This window comes from Myotis davidii, unplaced genomic scaffold (assembly GCF_000327345.1).
Source record: "Myotis davidii unplaced genomic scaffold, ASM32734v1 scaffold217, whole genome shotgun sequence".
In the NCBI taxonomy this organism is placed as follows: domain Eukaryota; kingdom Metazoa; phylum Chordata; class Mammalia; order Chiroptera; family Vespertilionidae; genus Myotis; species Myotis davidii.
Window position 1 is genome coordinate 5,526,334 of NW_006290034.1, and position 18,977 is coordinate 5,545,310.

Here is an 18,977-nt window from a genome sequence, read left to right on the forward strand (position 1 = left end):
CGCCTCGCTGTCCGGCGTGGGCACCGGCCTGTGGGGACCGAGGGCACCACCCGAGACCTGCGAAGGCCGGCCCTGGTTCTGCTGGCTCGTGCAGCCTTTGGTGCTAGTAAAGCATCTCCAAGCCTGGCAGGTCCAAGCAGACACTCCCCTGCGCTCAGGGAGTTACTGGGAAAGCACAGAAACCACCTCTGAGGAGCCTTTGCGCCGAGGCTGGTGGGGAGTGTGGGAGCGGCGGGGTCACCGGCCTTCATCCGGAGAGGACTTGCAGTTTGCAGAGAGCTTTACGTTTTCCTTAAGCAGCCGGATGCTCAAATCGGTACCCTCCGACGCATTTACGTCTCCCTTCCTCCCCTTTCATTTCCATTTGGGCGCAACTCAAGGCAGCGCAGTCCGTGAGCACATCTGAGCCCAGAGACCTGTTCTTAGAGATGCGCAGGCTGCCTCGGCTGGTTCTCTGGTTCTCGGGGCTGGGAGCCCGCCCTGTGCTGCCCACCTTTCATTAGTGCCCAAAAGCCTCCGGGCAGCCCTGGCCGGTTTGGCTCAGCGGATAGAGCGTCGGCCTGTGGACTGAGGGGTCAAGTTTGATTCCCAGCCCCGGCACATGCCTGGTTTGCAGGCTCAGTCCCCAGTGGGGGGTGTGCAGGAGGCAGCCGATCAATGATTCTCATCATTGATGTTACCATCGCTCCCTCTCCTTTCCTCTCTGAAATAAATTTTAAAAATATATATATATTTTTTTTAATGGAAATGAAGGGTCCCAGGTTTGATTATGGCAACCAATCGATGTCTCTCAAATCAGTATTTCTCTCTCTGCGTCTCTCCCCCTCCCTTCCACTCTCTCTAAAAATGACTGGAAAAATCTCCTCGAGAGGATTAACAACAACAACCTTCCGGGTAGATTAGGGTCACCTCCCATTGGATAAATGAAGAGCTGAAGTTCAGTACCTTGTGAACATGTACCCTGTTGCCTCTGACTAGGAAGGGGAGCTCATGTCACTCAGTGTTTGTGGGCACGTTACTGCGTTTCGTGGGTGGGCAGCCTTTGCCTTCCCACGGAGCTTGTAGCTAGGCCCGAGGACTTCCCCTGTGTCTCCACCGCCTCTTCCCAGAAGGCCTCGCAGACGGCGTGTTCTCAGCGATCACCTGTCCCCAGCAGTGAAATGACTCTCTTTGTCACACTCTCTCCGGTGGGGAGGGAAGCCATTCTGTCCAGCTGCTGCCTTCCTATTGGTTCTCACTGAAATTTGAGAGAAGGGCAGGGAGGCCGAGGGGGTCGATATTCGTGCTGCCCTGGTTGGTGATAGCCCACTAGCCAGAGAGAAGTGAGGCTGCCGGGATCGGCACCAGATGGAGTGAATGGTCATTCCCTGCATGGAATGCATAGAAGCTTTGTGTTCACTCATCCAGCACGAAGTTATCTGAGTAGACTATTCACTCACTCACTTACTCATGGCAAGTAGTGCTGGGCATTGTGGAATCCATGGTGAGCAAAATGGACAATGTTCCGCCTCTCAGGGAACTTGCAGTGCCAAGGAGGCAGCATGAACCCCTGCCCCTGTAGCACTGTGAGTTACAGGTGCTCCGAAGGAGACGTGCGGGTGCTGGAGCCCGGGAGCCGAACGTGATAAAACATCGGAGAGCAGCGGCAGTGGTGTCCTTAGCACAGCAGTGTCTCTGGAAGCACGCGTGTTTCTTCCTTTGGGAAGCAGCGACCTTGCGTATCATCTCTCCTGTTCTCAACAGGGCTATTCCGAGTCTCCGGACCTGGAGTTTGAGTATGCTGACACGGACAAGTGGGCGGCCGAGCTCTCCGGTAAAGATAAACCTCAGTGTTCTTTAGGGCGTTTTTACCTTATTGGTCTTTAATAAAATTAGGAGTGAATGCCATTTTGGAGTCCACTTCCCCCCCTAGTTAGTCTCAGTTAGTAATGATGTCCATAAAACAGGTTAATTACTGGGTCCAGCCTGTGTGTCTCATAGCTTTGGCCTGTCCTTTACTTTAATGAAGCATCTCTGGGTAGTCGGCTCAGCTGGCTGTGGCCCAGTCCCTGAGTGGACAGAGGTGCTCCTTGGCCATACGCAGTCCCTGACGGGTCTCTCCTAGGGCAGTGAGTGGTGAGGAATGCAAGCAGTGGGTGCTTGCAGCTGCGCACATCTGTCGCTGCCCCTGCTGCTCCTGTGTAACGTGAGGTTACCCTGAGCTGCTCCACAGGCTTTGGGGTACAGTACTCTTCAAAAGGTAGCACCCACTGAGAGACACGTTTGTGCTGGCAGTCAGCCACTGGCATGGCCTGCTGGGGTCCATGTGCACCAGGTGGGGCCACCCCGCATCTAGGCTGCGCTGGCATTCTGGGTCGGCTGCAGGGACAGTCAGCTTTCTCTCCGTCCCGTTCACCAGAACGCTAAGCCCCTAGTCGTTACAGAACACGGTCCAGGAGCGACTGCGACTCGGGGCGGAGTTGGGCCCGGAAGCAGACGCTTTGCCTTCTCTGCGGCGTGTGAGCCCGGTGTGGGATGTGATCACAGAGCTGATGAGACTTTGTTCTTGCCAGAGCTTTACAGCTACACGGAGGGGCCAGAATTCCTGATGAACCGGAAATGCTTCGAGGAGGACTTCCGCCTCCATGGTGAGATGGTTCCCTCCATATCGGGGTTCCTTTCACCCGTGTCATGGGAGCTGCAGGGTTCCTCCTAGTCATCTCAGTGACCTCGGTCATCCCCGACGGCCTGCAAAGCCGGCTGAGCCCTGACTGTGCCAGGCCAGATGTGCCATTCAGGGTGGGCTTGCAAGTCCTCTGATGGTGGCTTTTCAGATTGTGAGTCTCAGGGAAAAAAGAAACTTGATGTGATTAAGATTGTAGCAAAAATAGCATCGTTTCAGTCTGGAAAGTCAGGTTCCTAGGGCAGCGGGGGGACCTTAGCCCTATGGGGAGAGCGACTGGCTCTCTGAGCTCTGTCCCGGGGCAGGCTTGCCTTTGGTGGCTTAGCTGGTGCCGGGCCGTGGTGAGGCTGTCTGGCCTCAGGTGGAACTGGCCTCTTGCCCTGCAGTGACCGATAAGAAGTGGACCGAGCTGGATACCAACCAGCACCGGACCCATGCCATGAGGCTCCTGGACGGCCTGGAAGTCACTGCCAGGGAGAAGAGACTCAGGGTGGCCCGGGCCATTCTCTACGTTGCCCAAGGTACTGAGTGGACCCAAGAGCGCCGGCCCCTTCAGTGACCTGCCGGTCGGATGCGGGCAGGGCTCTGAGCTGTGCCCTGTCTGCAGGCACCTTCGGGGAGTGCAGCTCGGAGGCGGAGGTGCAGTCCTGGATGCGCTACAACGTCTTCCTGCTCCTGGAGGTGGGCACGTTCCACGCGCTGGTGGAGCTGCTGAACATGGAAATAGAGTGAGTCCCGAGGGGCCTGAGCAGGGGGAACGGGGAGCTTATGGAACTAGTCTGAGGGTCTGGTCCAGGGCCTGAGTCTAAGCACATGTCACAGTGTTTTATTCCCGGTGGGGCAGCCCTTGTCAAGGGGACCCTCTCTTCCCTCTGGGGCAGCACTGACTCAGTCTCTCCTGCAGCAACAGTGCCGCCTGCAGCAGCGCAGTGAGGAAGCCGGCCATCTCCCTGGCTGACAGCACGGACCTCAGGTGAGGCCAGTAGCCTGAGCAGCGTCAGAGCAGGGCTTGGGGCATCCTTGGTTTTTCTTGGTGTGGGCCCTGTATGCGTCCTTCTCGCACACTCACCTGGGTGTGTTGGGCCCTGTACGCGTCCTTCTCACACACTCACCTGGGTGTGATGAGCTTGGGGTGGGATCAGTCAGCCCTGCTCGGGGCTCTCTCTGGCGGGGCTCTGGGTTGAGTTTCCCAGAGGAAATCATGTGATAGGACCACAGTGCTGAGAACGCCATGGGCCTTTCTACTGGATGGAACGTTGGATGCTACTCCTCACGTTCCCACCTTCTCGCACCCAGCTGCCCCACCTGCATAGGGTTAGTTCTGACAGTTCAAGACGCTCATGGCTGCATAGGAAGTAATCGCAGCTGCTCAAGAGCAAGAGCACCTCCCCATCTGTGAGGAGGAGAACCTGTCTCTGTGCCTTTGGAAGTTTCCAGACTGGGGGTTGGTGGTGTCCTCGCTGTAGTTAGGGTCCCGGGCATCACCCTGTGCACTCCTGATTTGCACCCTCCGTGGTAAACACATCCTGTTCTCACTTCCACTCTGTTCTCTCCCACCGCTGCGTCTTTTTCATTCCAGGAAGCTCAGGGCAGTAAATTTTGTGGCCATTGTTCACATTAATCCATTCAGCAGCCATTTGCCAAGCACCTGCTTTGAGTGAGCACTTTGCTAGACATCGAAATACAGAACAGATCGGGTCCCCCCTTAGCAACGTGAGACGGAAAGAAGCCCGCATGCTCTGTGGGACGCTCCGTTTCCTGGCGGTTACAGCCCTCCCATCTGCAAGCCTTGGTGCCCAGGCTTTTCTCACGTCAGTGGGCGTGAGGAAGCCAGGCGCTCCCTTGACCCTCCCCCCATTCCGCCCTGTTATCGCCCCCCCTGTCCCCAGGGTCCTGCTCAACATCATGTACCTGATTGTGGAGACCGTCCACCAGGAGTGTGAGGGCGACAAGGCCGAGTGGAGGACCATGCGCCAGACCTTCAGGGCCGAGCTGGGTAGGACCCCGGGGTCCGGTCCTGAGGCCCCTCCTGGCGCTGAGGCTGGGGGCCTTGGGGGGGCCTGTCCCTGTGTGTGCTCCTGACGCCGTGGCCGCCTCCAGGTTCCCCGCTGTACAACAACGAGCCGTTCGCCATCATGCTGTTTGGGATGGTGACCAAGTTTTGCAGTGGCCACGCCCCTCACTTCCCCATGAAGAAGGTTCTCTTGCTGCTCTGGAAGACAGTACTGGTGAGCGCCTCCTGGAAGGGAAGCCCGGGGAGGGGCCAGGGCCGGAGAGGGGCTTGGACCGCTACTCCCCCGGGGGTCACCCTCCCTTTCCGAAGGGGCCAGCCCTGTGGAGCTTGCAGGTGAGGCTCTCCAGTCTCCTTTTTACGTGAAGAGCATGGCAGACAGAGAGCTGAGCGTGTGTGCACTAGGCTCGGTCAGCCCATTTCTCCTCTCCCTTCCCAGCCTCGCTGAACTCTGGGGTGGGTATAGTCCCTTGTTCAGAGGTCGAGAGGGTCTCTGTAAAGGTGTCATGGGTGCTCTCACGCCTGGACAGCCTGTGGGTGTGTTGACCCCGGCCTGCTCCCGTCTGATGCAGTGCACGCTGGGCGGCTTTGAGGAGCTGCAGAGCATGAAGGCCGAGAAGCGCACCATGCTGGGCCTGCCCCCGCTGCCTGAGGACAGCATCAAAGTGATCCGCAACATGAGGGCCGCCTCGCCGCCCGCGTCTGCCTCCGACCTGATCGAGCAGCAGCAGAAACGGGGCCGGCGGGAGCACAAGGTGAGGGCGACAGGTCCCTGCAGCTCCCAAGGTTCTCTGCACACAGTGGCCTGGTCCCTGGACAAGCTCGGCTGGGAATGGCCTCTGAACGGCTGGTCAGGTGAAGGCCTCCAGGCAGGGACACTGTCCCCCATGCAGGGTCCCAGCTTACAGTGGGTCTCAGGAAGAACTGGGGCAAGGAATGATTTGTCGTCTGGTCCCAATCTTGACTTCCTGTCTGGTTTCTCACTGCCCTTTCTGTGTCGCAGCCTCTGTGGCTTCCTCAGCCTTTTCTGGTTCCTCAGTTGGCTCTCCTCTGCCCTCCCCCGACTCCAGGCACTGATAAAGCAGGACAACCTGGACGCCTTCAACGAGCGGGACCCCTACAAGGCCGACGACTCTCGAGAAGAGGAAGAAGAGAACGATGATGACAACAGCCTGGAGGGGGAGACGTTCCCCCTCGAGCGGGACGAGGTGATGCCTCCCCCACTACAGCACCCCCAGACTGACAGGCTTACCTGCCCAAAGGGGCTCCCATGGGCGCCCAAGGTCAGGTGAGTCTTAGACCTTTGGAAAGCTCTTGGCCTGAAACCAGGGCCCTCACACCCACAGGCATGGCACCTGGCCTGGGTCACGTGAGGTCCGCTCCTGGGACAAGCTGGGCTTGGCTCTGGGATGAGGCTCTTAAAGTCCCCTGTGCTGGCCCGGGTCTCGGGGGCTGGCCTGGCTGGCCTTGCACAAAGAGGCCCTTGTGTGCTCTGGAGTGGCAATCGGAGCTCTTGGGTAGACATGATAACTAGTGAAGGGGGTGGGAAAAATGAGAACAAGGACATTTAAGTGACCCCATCGCCACCCCCCTGGGGTTGTATATAATTAACAGAAAAGTTATTAATTAAGGAAGAGCTCCTTTAGAGCCGGAATTCAGATATTGAGATGTATGTGCATGAATCAGTGGGCGGGAAGGCACCTAGATGTATAGAAATGGTGTCTGTTTGAAATGGCTCCAGCTTAAGAACTAATTGGACATGTGAGAGGATATAGAAATCATTTTCTCCAGGTAAAACCCCAGTTTTCTGTGATCCGTGATGGGAAAACACACAAGTCTTCAGAAAATGCAAGATACACTGATTGTTTGACAGGAAAATAGGACTCATGAAAAAAATCAGTAGCTTATAGCTCTCGTTGTAAAAATTTTAAGTGTATGAGGAGTTCTGTTGACAAAGGTCTTCATATCTGAATAAAATATGCTTTTAATTCAATGTATCACTTTAATTTTACAAGTACCGTAAACAAGTTATACATAATGTAATTGCAGGTCATTGATTCAACATTATGAAGGACATTAAAATAGTCTTGAAGGTTTCAGGGTTTTTTTTTCCATAAAGAAAAACAGTTGAGGGAGACCTTTTCTTCTGTCTCCACAATTTCTGGATGTTCTGTATTTCAGTAACCATGACACCTTGAAATAACGTTTAGTAAAAGCCTTGCTCTCTCTCTTGGGCAGAGAGAAAGACATTGAGATGTTCCTCGAGTCCAGCCGCAGCAAATTCATAGGTTACACTCTGGGCAGGTGAGTGTGATCTGAGTTCCTTTTGAAGAAAAGTAACGAGAAATCCACTCTCTTGGCCTTTGGCGTTTGGGGACCCAGGCGGATTGATGTCTGGGCTTAACACAGGCCTTCTTTATCCTCCAGCGACACGAACACGGTGGTGGGGCTGCCCAGGCCAATCCACGAAAGCATCAAGACTCTGAAACAGGTCGGTGGTGTGGGTGAGCTTCTGGCCTAGTTTGGTCCCAAGTGAGTGAAGTGAGATCGGCCCGTTGGGAGAAGCCACTTAGACTGTTGTCAGCCCGAAGGAGCTGGGCTGGAGGCATGGGTGGACGGTGGCAGTTCCTCTCCGCAGTTCTTCGTAAATTCTACTGCTTCTAGCTGAGCTTTGGTTGGGGACTTAACTGGTGGCTCATTCAAGATCATATTACCTGACAGTTGTTGGAGTTTTAGGGGCCCACTAAATAGCCCCCTTTCCTTGCTCAAGTTCTAAGGCGATAGAGATAGAAGAGTAGGCAGGTGGAGGTAGAAACACCAGCTTTGAGGCTGGCAGAGACGTTAGAGACTGAAGCGAAGGGCACAGCAGCCATAGGTGTCCCAGCCCTGCCTTCCCGAATGAGGCAGACTCCCCCACCCAGAGCCAGGCAGTGCTGGAGCCCACCAGGCCTGCTCGAGGAGCGGAGGAGCGCACAGGCTTTTGTTCAAGAGAAAAGCGAAAGGGGTGGGCTTAGCATGTCCTGTTCCTCTGCCCAGTCAGCCAGGCGGGGTGTGTGGGAGGGGCAGGGGTGTATTGCACATCCACGTCCTCCACGGGGAGGAACACCAAGAGTGGGAAAGAGGTGTTTCCCTAACAACCCATCTGGAGTGTAAATGGCTATGTTTTTGGAACATATTTCTGAAATGTTTAGTACTGAGTGGGCCCCATGCTTTTTGAGTACTTGATCCTGAATACTTGAGTACTTGATTCTGCTTGGACTAATTTTTCTGTCACTATTGCTATCTGAAAGCCCCCTTCTCTCCCTTAATTTGCTTTTTTCTAATCTGTGTGTGCTTTTTTACACTGGTTTTAAGAGGCAAGTGCTGTCTGGCTGATGTGGCTCAGTGGTTGAGCATCGACCTATGAATCAGGAGGTCATGGTTCAATTCCCAATCAGGGCACATGCCCAAGTTGCGGGCTCAGTCCTAGTAGAGGGTGCTGAGGAGGCAGCTGATTAATGATTCTGTCACATTGGTGTTTCTCTCTCTCTCCCCCTCTCTCCTTCTGAAATCAAAAAAATTTATATATTTTTAAAAAAAGCAATTGCTCACTTAGGAAAGTATTTTGGGTTCAGGAGGTTAGTTAGGGATCTTTGTGGAGATTCCCTCTTGGAGAAGATTGTTTGAAGAAGTTGCCCGGGTCTTTGCCAGGGTGTGGGGCGTGCAGCCAGAGAGTGGGAGCTGTTCCCAGCGCCTCTCCCCTTCTCCCCAGCACAAGTACACGTCGATCGCGGAGGTCCAGGCGCAGATGGAGGAGGAGTTCCTTCGCTCTCCTCTTTCAGGGGTGAGTTGGGGCCTTCCTCAGCCAACAGGATCCCTCCCCTCTTTCCAGGCACAGTGCTGGGCCTAGACCATGAAGCTGCCTGGTCCTGCCCTCTTGCTCCCCCTGCAGGGGTGGCTTATCGGGTGCCGGGGTGAAGAGCACAGGCCCTGAGCCAGTCACCACCTCTGAATCCAGCGCCACCACTCGGGGTGACAACTTCGCAGGAGACTGGATCTCTGTGCTTCAGTTTCCTCACCTGTGAGATGGGATAATAATCATGCCCTCTTCACAGTGTAGTGAGGACTAATGGGCTCACTACAAGGGAAGTGCCTGCACGCTGTCAGCCAGGTGTGCTGTCACTGTCCGCATCGTTGTTTACATCAATGCTTACAGCCCCTCCTCCAGCCAGCGAGGCAGCTGGCTCAGGAGACTGTCAGGACAGGGCTTGTATCTCTACCCTTGTGGTCACAGGGAGAAGAGGAAGTGGAGCAAGTCCCTGCAGAAACGCTCTACCAAGGCCTGCTCCCCAGCCTGCCCCAGTACATGGTGAGTCCCTCCTCAGGCTCCAGCCTGCCTGCCAGTGCCTCCAGTCCCTCCTGAGTGCCCTGCCCCTGGGCCCCTGCGGAGGGACCGCCTCTCCGGGCTGACGCCTGCACCTGGGCACTCCTATCCTCCCAGATCGCGTTGCTGAAGATCCTGCTGGCTGCAGCCCCCACCTCCAAAGCCAAAACCGACTCGATCAACATCCTGGCCGACGTCCTGCCTGAGGAGATGCCGTGAGTACCGTCGCCCCTGTGCGTGGAGCAGGTGGGGCAACAGAACGGGGCCGTGTCTCCCTTTCAGTCCCCAGGTTTGGGAGGTTGCTTCCCTTTTTTGACTCACCTTCTCTGCAGGTTAAGTTGAGGGTATTCCTGGCTCAGAAGAAAAATAAGTACTGGGTTAAATATCTCCATTTGCTGCTTGGGGAGGAGGTCAGCCCAGCTGGCCTGGCTTCTAGTGTAGACCCTGCCCTGAGTGGATGCCTGAGTGACCGGGAGAGTCCTCACCCCTCTGCAGAGTGTGTTGGGCTGGGGCGACATTTCCCCAACCCCCCCAAAGCCGTGTGGCTGGGACATCAGGACGGAGAGATGCAGCTTCTGGACGCCGTGCCAGCCAGCAGCACAGTACCCGGCCTGCGGGCCGTTTGTGAGCGCCTCAGGTGACAGTGAAGTCCTCAGGGCGCTTCCTCCCTGGGGCACTGACCGCCTCTGTTTGATGTGAGGACAAACCGAGATCGTCTCCTACTTTGAGAGGGACATGGCCTTGACCTGGCCTCCTGCCTGCCCGCTCCTCCCGCCCAGCTCCCTGGTGGCGGGGCTCCTTGAGTCTGGGGTGAAAGGCAGGTGAGACTGGAGGCAGGGCTTGGCTAATACCAAAGGGGGTGTCAGAACACTGGGCCATTGTAATGGTCCTTGGAAAGGGGGTTCCTGTGTCAAATACTGTGCCTCCTCTTAAAAGACTGACAGTGAGAAGTCTGGAGTCAAGAAACTGATTTAAGTGTCTGATCACTGTTAGACACCTGGAATGAGTATAATATTGTGTCAAGTGTAACTGAAAAATAAATTCAAAGAAAAAAGAAACTGATTTAACTCAATGCTTCCTAAGTTTTCCCAATGACATGGAGTGTGCCATGTGGTGGTATTCCACAGAGCACGCTCGAGAACACGGTCCCTGTAGTGGCAGAAGCTTAGGGGGATCTTGAGAAGTTCACTGTGGAGGAAGGGCAGGGAAATAGGCTAAGGATGTGTTTAGAATCACAGGAAGAGAATTATGCTGAGCTTGGGAGCTGGGTGGGAGGAGCCCTGGGCCTGACCTGAGATGTCCACGGGTCAGGGGTGGAGTGGGAGCCTTTGCCCAGAGAAGGCTCAGGAATCCCGTCTCCTGTGAGCACCTAGGAGGGCACTGAACAAGCTGCGGGCTCACCCGGCCGTTGTGTTTCAGCACCACAGTGTTGCAGAGCATGAAGCTGGGCGTGGATGTGAACCGCCACAAAGAGGTCATTGTCAAGGCCATTTCCGCTGTCCTGCTGCTGCTGCTCAAGCACTTCAAGTTGAACCACGTCTACCAGGTACCTGCCAGGCCTCCTTCCTGTCCACTGGCCACGGCCTGGCAGTGCTGCCCTCCAGCCCTGAAGACGGAGGCCTTGGCCTTCAAACATTCTGACTCAGTCTTCTAGCCGAGGCCTTCTATCCCGGGAGGAAAGACAGGAGAGACGGGCGGCCCCCGTGGCGTGCTGATTGTCTTCTGTTGGTTTCAGTTTGAATACATGGCCCAGCACCTGGTGTTTGCCAACTGCATCCCTTTGATTCTAAAGTTCTTCAATCAAAACATCATGTCCTACATCACTGCCAAGAACAGGTGACAGGGACCAGGGCTCAGGAGGGGGGCACGGGGCCAGATGGCAGGGCTCCCAGGTAGCCGCTCCCACTGAACCCGCTCAGCACCTCTAGGCCAGCACTCTGCCAGGCTTCTCAGAGGTGACTGAAGCAGGTCCCTGCCTGTGGAAAACACCGGTGTGTCAAATCTGAGTCTAGCCATCTAGTGACCCGTGACTCGGCCTGTGCCTGGGTGGGAGGGGTCTCATCCTGGGCTCCAGTACAGCCCTCACTGTCCCGTGCCTTTTAAATTTAATTAATTAATTAATTTTGAGGAGGCCAGCCAGGCTGCCTGCTCTCCCTAGGGAGCTCAGCCATGTGCGCTGTCACGCCCTGTCTGCTGACTCCTAGCCCCCATCCCTCGCCTGGTGCCACCTGTACTTGGCAGTGCCTGCTCATCAGTGTGGTACATCACAGGACAAGTCATCAGCCGACACTGTCTCCCGAGGGGCTTGGCATACACTCATTGCCTTAAGAAGTCTCCCCCAGCCCAGGTGCATGGCTGCGGGGAAAGCAGGGTCTCCACCCCTTACAGTGTCAGGCTGTTCTCTGGCCAGGGGGACCCTACAGTTTCTCTGGGAGCAGGTGCTTCCTCACCTTAGAGCTGGAAACCAGCGCGGTGCAGGCAAGGTAGATCCCGCTTGCATCCCAACGAGGGAGGGAGGAGAGCAGAGCCAGACGCAGCCTGTGCTCATGGTGGGCGCCGGCCTGCCCTTGCCCTCACAGCATTTCCGTCCTGGACTACCCTCACTGCGTGGTGCACGAGCTGCCAGAGCTGACTGCCGAGAGTCTGGTGAGTGGCCAGGCTCTACCGGCTGTCCCTTTGGTGTGAGGGTGGGTGGTGCAGAGCCCGGCTCCCCCCCTGGTATGGAGGTGTCTTCACAGATGAGGTCCTGTTGACTGCTTGGCTTTTAGAGCACTAATTGCATACAAGGGCGGGAGGGACCTAGTCGGGCAGAAAGATTGGGGGGTAGGGATTCTTTTGTTGGGAGCATGGTTTTCAGGGGCTGATGACCCAGCGCTCACCAGGCCGAGTTGCTTCTCCCCCACTCGCTGGGACTCTGTGGGCACAGCTCTGAGGGATGGAGTTTCCCGGGGGCTGAGGAGAGGAGTGGGTGCCGGCACAGGCAGGGAGACCTGCAGGTCCGAGGTCATGCATGTGCCACCCTGGAAGCTGCTGAGCCCCTGCCCTGAGAGTCATGGTTCCTGGGCTTTCCCTGCAGGAAGCAGGCGACAATAACCAGTTTTGCTGGAGGAACCTCTTTTCTTGTATCAATCTCCTCCGGATCTTGAACAAGCTGACCAAGTGGAAGCACTCAAGAACGATGGTGAGTCGGCGCGGTCAGCGTGGACCCTGTGACAGTGCCACACCCGTCCTCCCCTGAGCAGGAGCAGGGGTCGGGTGGGCTCGCTGCTGCGGCTGCATCCTTCCTCACTTTCCTGCAGCCGCACCCATGTATTTTAAGGGCTGATTCCTGGTTCCTTGACAAGTTGAACTGGGGGCTGGAACCACTCCACTCACAGGAGGGCCTCCTTTCAATCCAGGGTCTGGGAGCCCACCTTACCCCGCGCCTGTGGATGCCTGTGGGTGGGGAGGGCCGGGAATCCTCGGAAACTGTAGGGACATGCACACAGCTGTATTTCTGAAGGAATTCATAGCTTTCTTCAGATTCCAAAACGACTCACAATGAGGGTGGTCAGCGGTTCTGGTTTGCCTGGGACTTTGTGATTTTAGCAATGAAGTTCCGCGTCCCAGCAAACCCCTCAGTCTGGGGAAAGCTGGGACAGTTGGTCACGCTGCCCATGACCGCAAATGGGGTGAGCAGCGGCTGGTGAGGCAGGCATTATTGGTGCCCGCCTGTGCCCTTCCAGATGCTGGTGGTGTTCAAGTCCGCCCCCATCCTGAAGCGGGCCCTGAAGGTGAAGCAGGCCATGATGCAGCTGTACGTGCTGAAGCTGCTCAAGGTGCAGACCAAGTACCTGGGGCGGCAGTGGCGCAAGAGCAACATGAAGACCATGTCTGCCATCTACCAGAAAGTGCGGCACCGGCTCAATGACGACTGGGCCTACGGCAACGGTGAGGCCCGTAAGCGGGTGGGTGCAGTGGGGGTCGGGCAGCAGCGACCTCTCCCCCTCTGCTCCAGACCGCCCTGAGGAGCGCGAGGAAGGACCTTGAGACTCGGTGTCTGATCATCCCCATTCCTCTGTCCCTCCCTCGAAGTTCTGCCTTTTCCAGAAATTGTCATAAGTCTCTCTCCCGTCTTTTCCCTCCCCCCTGTCCACAAGTCCTCTCAGCTTGAGTGCGGGTCTGCGGGCACCTCCGAGGAAGGGCCCTCACTGGCCTCCGATTGCGAGGAGCGCGAGGAAGGACCTTGAGAAGCTGCCCTTGAGACTCGGTGTCTGATCATCCCCATTCCTCTGTCCCTCCCTCGAAGTTCTGCCTTTTCCAGAAATTGTCATAAGTCTCTCTCCCGTCTTTTCCCTCCCCCCTGTCCACAAGTCCTCTCAGCTTGAGTGCGGGTCTGCGGGCACCTCCGAGGAAGGGCCCTCACTGGCCTCCGATTGCCCTTGGAATTAGAGCCAAGCTCTCACACATGGCGTATGAGGCCCACACTCTTCCCTCCTCCATCCCTCCCTCCCTCCCTCCTCTCTAACCGGACCCAGCTTCTCTGCAGCCCAGCCTGTCACTCCGGGTCTCTGGGCACACGGGGCACTCACTCTGTGCACATAGCCTGTGCGCCTCTTCTGTGCCTTCTGGCAGGTTGCCTCTCTCGCAAACACTCCTGTGTTTCTTTTCCTCTGGGCAGCCGCCTCGGCCTCCTGGGCAGAGTGGGTTCTTCTAGGTGTCCCCTGGCCACGCTGCCGCATCATTTCAGTTCCTGGCCCAGCGCCCCGTGACTTCATGCCTGGGCAGGGAATCGAGAGAATGAGCTAATGAGGGGCCTGCACGCTCCTCTGATCTAGAGAGCCAGGGACAAGGTGGCTTTCAGAGCAGTGGGTCATACCTGTGCCCCCTGTCTGGGTCCACTCGGCCACAGTGCGGCCTCCTCTGTAGATCTGGCTTTTCTCCTGTCACCTGACTTTCCCTTGTATCCAGGAAAGAAGTCCTGTCAGTGTTGCTGAGGGTGGGGCTTGGGAGTTGGCATCGAGTCAAGTGGGGGAGGGCCCTGGCCCTTAACTTGTGCCAGGGGAGCTGCCGGGAAGGCCTCGCTCCTGACCATGTCTTCTGCTTTGTCCCAGACCTGGATGCCCGGCCTTGGGACTTCCAAGCGGAGGAGTGTGCCCTCCGTGCCAACATTGAACGCTTCAACGCCCGGCGCTATGACCGGGCCCACAGCAACCCCGACTTCCTGCCTGTGGACAACTGCTTGCAGAGCGTCCTGGGCCAGCGGGTGGACCTCCCTGAGGACTTCCAGATGAACTACGACCTCTGGTTAGAAAGGGAGGTTTTCTCCAAGCCCATTTCCTGGGAAGAGCTGCTGCAGTGAGGCTCCTGGAGGGGACCCAACAGGAAAGGTGATGTGTCCAGGCGCCCAGGGCCTGTCTTGGTTCACTGCAGTGCGCCCAGCCCCCTCCAGGTGGCAGCACCACCTCACTGCCCTCCCCAGACAGCTCTGGGCTTGGCCTCTGGTTGGTCCCAGCATCTTGTCTGGGAGCGTCATCTCTGCTTGCCACCCTCTCTCCATTTCTCCCCCCTCCTCTCTTGGACATGGTTGGTTGCAGCTCATTTCTCATTCAGCCCAAGGCTGGGAAAAGCTGGGATAGGCTGGGAACCCATCGCGTCTGAATGTCGGGGCTCACGCTGACTCTTCTGGAGACAGGCAGATCCTTGGCAGCCAGCTTGCCAAGGAGGACTCTTAGCATTGGGGCTGGGGCCAAACAGTCAGAGTCCTGGTTTTGTTTTGGGGGTGTCTGGTGTCATTCCAGCCTCCCGCTGAGTTTCCTCCAGAAGCAGTTGCAGAGGCTCCCGCGGCTCCCTCAGCACGGGGTTGGGACAGGGTGGGGTGGGAAGAGCAGCTTCCCTTAGCCGGAGGTGCCCTCTCCCTCTGGATCTTCGAGGGTCTGTAAATACCTATATATAAACCTGTGTGTGTTCTCTTGTGTCACGTTGGGGTTTTTAATGTGTTTGTGTATTCTGTTTACATTAAAAGGAAGTAAAAGTAATCCCAATGGCCTCGTCTGCAGAAAGTGTGGCCCCTGAACATGTCCCCAGGTCTAGAAATGGGATTCTTGCCAGGCTGCCTGCCCTTCCCCTCCCTCTGTGAGGCACTCCTCCAGAGTGTTCTCCTGCCTCCGTCTAGAGTTGCCCACTCCAGGGCTCTGGGTTGCGGGGTAACACGTCCTGTGCCCCTGGGTTTGATGGCATGCGGTAGGAGTTCCAGGCTTCTCAGGATCACAGTCCTGAGCTTGCCTCAGAGCCTGGGCGTGTCTGCCTCCTCCTCACTCCGTCTTCGGCTCTGCTCTGGGATCTCCCCCTCCTGATGCTGATAAAGAAGCACCCTCTCCAGAACTGCTGGAAGCTCGCCTAGCTCACCCGTAGGCCAGGTGTGGGAGGTTCCGTCTCGGGCTCTTGACTTACAAAGGAAACGTGTTCTGGGGAACCTCCAGGACCTAGAGGAAGTATGTACTGTGAGGTTACAGTCTCGGTAAGATGGATTTGCCCTTTCTTACTCCGCAGCCATCCCGGTCACAGCCTGCCTGCCTGGGGCTTTGTTCTCCCTCGTTGGTTTTCCCAATCCCTCCTCTGAAGTTTCCTTAACCAGAGGCGCCGTTTTCCTTCTTGGTTTGCTAAGGCCTGTAAATACCTGTATGTATCTGTGCAAACAAGCACACAGACTGTCAGGTCTGCGACGGCCACAGAGCCTGGGTGAGGAGGCCAGGGCCAGGGGCCTCCTGGGAGAGGAGCCTTGTCATAGCCGGAGTGTGCTCGTGGCAGGGTGGCCGTTTGGACCCAAGTCTTGGTACAGAAACATCTTTTGGAGCCAGTGACCACCCGATCTCTGTGGCGTTGTACCTCATCTGGGCCATGAGATGGACAGGGTCTGTGAAGGCCCCTTTGTAAATGGCTGAGATACATAAAAGGTTAATTATTGCTAACCAGTGCTCCTTCAATCCTCTCAGGGACTGATAACCCCGTGGCCATGTCACTTTGAGGATGGGAACTTGTCAATCAAGAGTTACCACTTAGCCCAGCCGGCGTGGTTCAGTGTTTGAGCGTAGACCAGGAAGTCACTGTTCGATTCCCAGTCAGGGCACATGCCCGGGTTGCAGGCTCGATCCCCTGTGGGCAGCGTGCAGGAGGCAGCTGATCAATGATTCTCTCTCATCATTCATGTTTTTATCTCTCTCTCCCTCTCCCTTCCTCTCTGAAATCAATAAAAATATACATATATTTTTAAAAGTTAACCACTTAGGGGCGCCAGATAGGCAGGCAGGGCCGATATTGACGCTTCCCGAAAGCCCGGTTTCCACACAGAAGCCAGCGATCGGCACTGGAGCTTACTATGCACCAGCCACTGCTCTTAGAGTTTCTGTCTGTAGTTGCTTGTTTATAGTACCTCTGAAAGGTAGCATTATTGCAGCGCCTCTTTTGCAGGTGAAGAAACTGGCACACAACAGGTAAAGAACTTGCCCAAGGTCACAGAATAGCGAGAGCCCGAGCCTGGATGCAAACCCAGGTCTCTTTCGCAGTGTGTGGGTCCCCCTCCCTCACCCTTCCCCTGTTCATCACTGTTACCCAGCACTTACCAGCAGAGCATTGGTTTGCTCATTTATTCATCTCACTCAGTACTTGGCATTTGCTCAAGCGTGAACCCTAGAGAGATTCTTGGCAAATGTCAGTTGATTTAGACTTTGAGTGGCCACCCAAGCTTGACCTTGGCCTGGCCTCTGGTGTGCCCCAAATGTGCCCCCTCAAGGTAGCTTGGGGGTTATCGCTGCTACCTCGTCTTTTTCTGTCCAAGCCTGAACGTCTCTCTCTCTCCCGGATCCCACTGGGCTGTGCGGCTGCCTCTGCCGTGCCCGTTAGTTATCTCCCGGGAGGCTGGCTTCCTGTCTGCCCTCTGATGAACTGGCTTCTCAGAGAAGCAGTAGTAGCTGTGCCGTTCCTTTGGCCCTTGGCACAGTTGGCCTCAGGCTGCCAGCTATGGAACAAGCACCCTCTGGGAGTCGGCAGCCCTGACGTTCAATCCAGCCTCGACATGTAGTTGCTGAGGGACCTGAACTCGTCAGGCTCAGCCCAGCTTGTCTCCTCTGTATGAGCTGATTTAATAGCGGCAGGTGGTAGTGAGGCCTGAGTAGTGGGTAGCGGACCTACACACCGGCTGGCAAGAAGCAACAGATAAAAGGCAGCTATTCTCTTTATTATTAATCCTCACCTGAGGAAATTTTTCCATTGATTTTTAGGTGGGGTGGAAGAGAGAGGGAAAGACAGAGAGATACCGATGTGAGAGAAACACATCGATTGGTTGCCTCCTGCATGAGCCCCTACTGGGAGGAGCCTGCAACCAAGGTACATGCCCTTGACCAGAATCAAACCCGGGACCCTTTGGTTCTCAGGTCAACGCTCTATCCACTGAGCCAAACTGTCTAGAGCTGGCAGCTATTCTTAATATTGCTAATGGCCCTCCCAACTCTAACCTGTGAATTTGCATTCACTTCCTGTGTCCCCTGGAAAACAGAAACCCCCTCCAAGGACTGTGTCTTAGGCCTTCTTATATCCCTGACCCTTCGCTCGCTGCTCTGAATACAGACTCTCAAGAGTGAGCCGCTGGTCCAGCAACCCTGCCAGCATGCCCTGAGGGCCTGTTCTAGGCTAGCTCGGTCCAGGTGACCACCGCTCGCTTTCCTTGCCCAGCTCACAGTTGATAGACAGCCATTAAAGCAAGTGAGAGCCATAATGTGGAGACAGATCTGCAGGGCCACGCAGGCCCCACTGGCCCCAGCCCATCATGCCTCCTCCTGGAGAAGAGACTGGGCAGGAGCTTGCAGTTGGTGAGTGGGAAGGGTGGGCCCTAGAGCAAACCTCCCCCCCTCCCGGTGCAAACGGCCAGGATGAGCCTGTGGCAGAGGCTGGGGCGGTGGTGAGGTGTGTACTCCCTCTGCCCAGTCCAGGAAATGCCCAGTTCCTGGTGGTGCCATCCTCGGTTCCCGTCAGGCTGCAGAGGGTCTGTGCTTCAGGCTGTAATTCAGGTTGATGTGGGAAGGATAATGGAGTGCCTCTCAGGACCGTTTCTGATGCTGGTGCCGGACTGAGACTAGAAGCCTGGCCCAGGCCTGCTGGCTGTGGCCCCACTCCCCACCCTCACCTCAGCCGGGTTCCCGTGCCCTGCCAGCACCAAGACTTAGGGCTTCTCTGGGGGCATCACTGGGTAGAGAGGAGCTTAGCAAAGGCTAGCAGCTCTCTCAAAGCTGGGATTCCCGGAGGGGCCCCTTCCCCTTTTTTTTTACCAAGAGGGTGACTAGCGGCTCAGCCCGGCCTTGGGGAGGATGGGGTCTGGGCTGAGGGCGACCGTTCACCTTGTTAGTAAGGCTGGGCTCTGGGCATCTGGAGCCCTGGGGGTTGTGCCTTAGTGGTGAGAGCAGAGTGTGGAGGAGGGGACAGGAGGATGCTAATGGGAAGCAGGTGGAAGGGGTGCCTGTGTCCCAGCCCGGGGACAGGCCTCTGGGATGGCCCAGTCAGTGGGAGAACCCGTCAGAGCACAGATAATCCCAGGGAACAGGCTCCGAGATGCCCATTCATATTCATTATGTGTGAAGCGGGCGGTTGTAAAGTTCGCTTTCCCTTCATTTGGCTGTCACTGGACAGAAAAATATGAGCTGTGGGCAGACGCCCCTGGCTGGGAGCCAGGAGCTGGTCCCGGCCTCCCTGTGCCCTCCCCCGCCGGCCCCTCCTGGCCTCTGCCCGCCTCCCGCTCCCACTGTGATCTGGGCCGGGCTGTACTTTCTTCTCTCCTCTGGCTCCTTCCCACTCCTGCTTCCTCGGCTTCCCCGGGTCTCTTCCCTCTCCGTCTGTTTCTAAGTTGTGCTTGACCACTGCTCTCTCGCACCCAGCACAATGCCCGGCACAGCGTGGTTTGTAAAACAGAC

At 56.4% G+C, this 18,977-nt stretch overlaps 1 protein-coding gene across 1 annotated transcript; it reads left to right on the forward strand.

Moving 5' to 3' along the window:
* The first annotated feature begins 1,632 nt into the window (after positions 1-1,632).
* Positions 1,633-15,053, forward strand: STRIP1 (striatin interacting protein 1). The gene is made up of 20 exons (XM_006762983.2): positions 1,633-1,813; positions 2,553-2,627; positions 3,049-3,183; positions 3,270-3,390; positions 3,567-3,635; positions 4,552-4,658; positions 4,763-4,890; positions 5,246-5,428; positions 5,744-5,961; positions 6,912-6,977; positions 7,101-7,164; positions 8,425-8,496; positions 8,947-9,021; positions 9,154-9,251; positions 10,456-10,582; positions 10,772-10,872; positions 11,616-11,682; positions 12,113-12,217; positions 12,762-12,966; positions 14,130-15,053. Exons 2-20 carry the CDS (start codon positions 2,588-2,590, stop codon positions 14,375-14,377), a joined length of 2,229 nt encoding a protein of 742 aa, XP_006763046.1. The 5' UTR covers positions 1,633-1,813; positions 2,553-2,587; the 3' UTR covers positions 14,378-15,053.
* Positions 15,054-18,977: the final 3,924 nt, after the last annotated feature.